Source organism: Silene latifolia, chromosome 4, assembly GCF_048544455.1.
Source record: "Silene latifolia isolate original U9 population chromosome 4, ASM4854445v1, whole genome shotgun sequence".
Classification (NCBI taxonomy): Eukaryota; Viridiplantae; Streptophyta; class Magnoliopsida; order Caryophyllales; family Caryophyllaceae; genus Silene; species Silene latifolia.
In genome coordinates this window covers 48,914,851-48,917,273 of record NC_133529.1, presented here as the reverse complement: position 1 = coordinate 48,917,273, position 2,423 = coordinate 48,914,851, and the positions used below count along the sequence as shown (strand labels likewise).

Genomic DNA, 2,423 nt, shown 5'->3' with positions numbered 1-2,423 from the left:
CATATAAATCGACGACATATCGAGTATAGACAATTTCCCTGATCATTAGTAGAGGCCGTTATCGAGGCGGGTGGGATTAGGTGTTCGATCAAAAGAGCTTCCTAATACGTACCCTCACCCCTTACTCCAGATCTCTGTGAACATCCGTGTTCATTGGCATCCGCGAGAGTCATTCTAGACATAGAATGCTAAGGGTAACGAGTTCTTGGTGTTCATGTCACTACTTTGTGTCTTGACATGGCACGAGGTATTCGAACGGTTTCCAATTTTCCACAATAAATTGGTGGCGACTCCACAAATGCACAAGAAAAGCTTGCTCGCTTTTCGCCCTCGTGGGCCCGCATCCACAGTGTGCAGTACTGTGGGCTTGCTGATATCAAAGGCCATGTAGCTTTTTATTTTTGGAACAATAAACAAGACCCATTGTCCCGTTCTTTTTCAAGTATAGATAGATTCCTCATCAACTCTGAGTGCATGGATCTTTATCCTAATGCATATGCACATTTTTTACCTGAAGGGCTCTTTAACCATAATCCATGTGTGTGCTATAGAAGACAATTAAGACTTCCTTCTAAGAGACAATTTAGATACTATAATATGTGGAGTCTTGATGATGGCATTACTAGTGTGGTGCAGAATGCCTGGAGCAGGCCTGTATTTGGTACTCTTGTGTATAAAGTGGTGACAAAGTTGAAGCAACTAAAGCAACCTTTGAGAGCCTTGAATAGGAATAAATTTTCTAATATTGAGAAGGCAGTGGGAGTAGCTCGGGCATTACTAGAGGACATTTAGATTCAATTGAATGTTAACCCACTAATTCTAACCTTGTTGCTACTGAATGTGAAGTTGTTGAGTCCTATAGGAAGCTTTCTAAAACTCAACATTGTTTCCTTTGCCAGAAAGCTAAAATTGATTCGAGCAATGGGAATGAAAATACTAGATTCTTTCATAATCTTATTAGGTATAGGCAAATCCATAACAGAGTTATGAGTATAAGAGGGCAGGATGGGATCCTGTATCATGATCCACAGGAGATAGAAACTGCTTTTCTTACCTATTATCAGAGCTTATTGGGTACACGTCAACGTACTACTCCTCTGCATATTCCAACTATGAGGTGTGGGAAGCTGGTCACTGAGAATCATAAATGTCTTTTGCTAGCTTCTGTGATTGCTGAGGGAATTAAGGAGTGTATATTTTCCATACTACTAAGTCTCCTGGTCATGATGGCTTCTCAAGTAAGTTCTTCAAGGATTCTTGGGATATGGTTGGTGGAGATATTATTACGGCCATTCAAGACTTCTTCCAAACTGGTCAATTGCTTAAGCAGGTGAACACAACTACTTTAACTCTTATTCAAAAAATTCAGAATCCTACTAGTGTTTTAGAGTTTAGACCCATAGCTTGTTGCAATACCATATACAAGTGTTTGTCTAAAGTGATTTGCAACCGAGTAAGTAAGATTATGCCTGATATAATCAAGGAAAGGCAAGGTGGTTTTGTGAAGGGGAGAAATATAGTTGATAATGTGCTAATTTGTCAAGACCTAGTAAGGTTGTACAATAGAAGGGCTGCTTCTCCTAGGTGCTTGGTTAAAACTGACCTTAAAAAAGCCTATGATTCAGTTTAATGGAGTTTCTTAGACCAAATGCTTAGAGCTCTAAAGATTCCCAGGAGATTTGCTGCTATGATTATGACTTGTGTGAGTACTCCATCTTATTCATTGTCTGTGAATGATGGATCTTTTGGATTTTTCCACGGGAAAAGGGGTCTTAGGCAAGGAGATCCTCTATCTCCACTACTCTTCACAATTTGTATGGAGTACCTTTCTAGAATTTTGAAGGTTGTTGCTAATCAAGAGAGTTTTAGATTTCACCCAATGTGTGAGCATTTGAGGTTGAACCATCTTCTATTTGCTGATGACCTACTCATATTTTCAGAAGGAAATGAGAGTTCTATTATGTGGATACTTAGAAGTTTTGCTACATCTTTTGCTGCATCAGGGTTTCAGTTGAATAAATCTATGTCAGAAATTTATTTCAATGGAGAAACTAGTAGTACAGTGGCTAATATCCTTCAAGTGTCTGGGTTTAGAAGAGGAACATTACCCTCAAGTATCTTGACATACCCATATCTTCCAGAAAACTCACTAAGAATGAGGGCATGAAACTGGTTGATAAGATTGTTGCTCAAATCAGAGGGTGGGGGACAAGACATTTATCCTATGCTGGTAGGTTAACTCCGGTGTCATCTGTTCTCTCTACTCTTCACTCATACTAGGCTACTATTTTCTTGATTCCTAATGGAATTATGAATAAGATCAATGCTACTTGTAAAAATTTCTTATGGTGAGGAAAGGCAAAATATAGGAAAGCTCTTGCTATCAGCTGGGATTCGTGATGTGTACCTAAGTTAGAGGGTGG

At 39.2% G+C, this 2,423-nt stretch overlaps 1 protein-coding gene across 1 annotated transcript; it reads left to right on the top strand.

Moving 5' to 3' along the window:
• Positions 1–597: 597 nt before the first annotated feature.
• Positions 598–1,630, top strand: LOC141651488 (uncharacterized). The gene is made up of 3 exons (XM_074459198.1): positions 598–771; positions 900–1,238; positions 1,370–1,630. The coding sequence occupies exons 1-3, from the start codon at positions 598–600 to the stop codon at positions 1,628–1,630; spliced, it is 774 nt and encodes a 257-aa protein (XP_074315299.1).
• Positions 1,631–2,423: the final 793 nt, after the last annotated feature.

Excerpts from the sequence above, each read along its gene's own strand:
- LOC141651488 (XM_074459198.1), top strand. The coding sequence starts at position 598 with ATGTGGAGTCTTGATGATGGCATTACTAGTGTGGTGCAGAATGCCTGG. Across the intron at positions 772-899 it reads AGGCAGTGGGAGTAGCTCGG|AAAGCTAAAATTGATTCGAG; the intron begins GCATTACTAGAG and ends TTCCTTTGCCAG. Across the intron at positions 1,239-1,369 it reads TGGTCATGATGGCTTCTCAA|AATCCTACTAGTGTTTTAGA; the intron begins GTAAGTTCTTCA and ends CAAAAAATTCAG.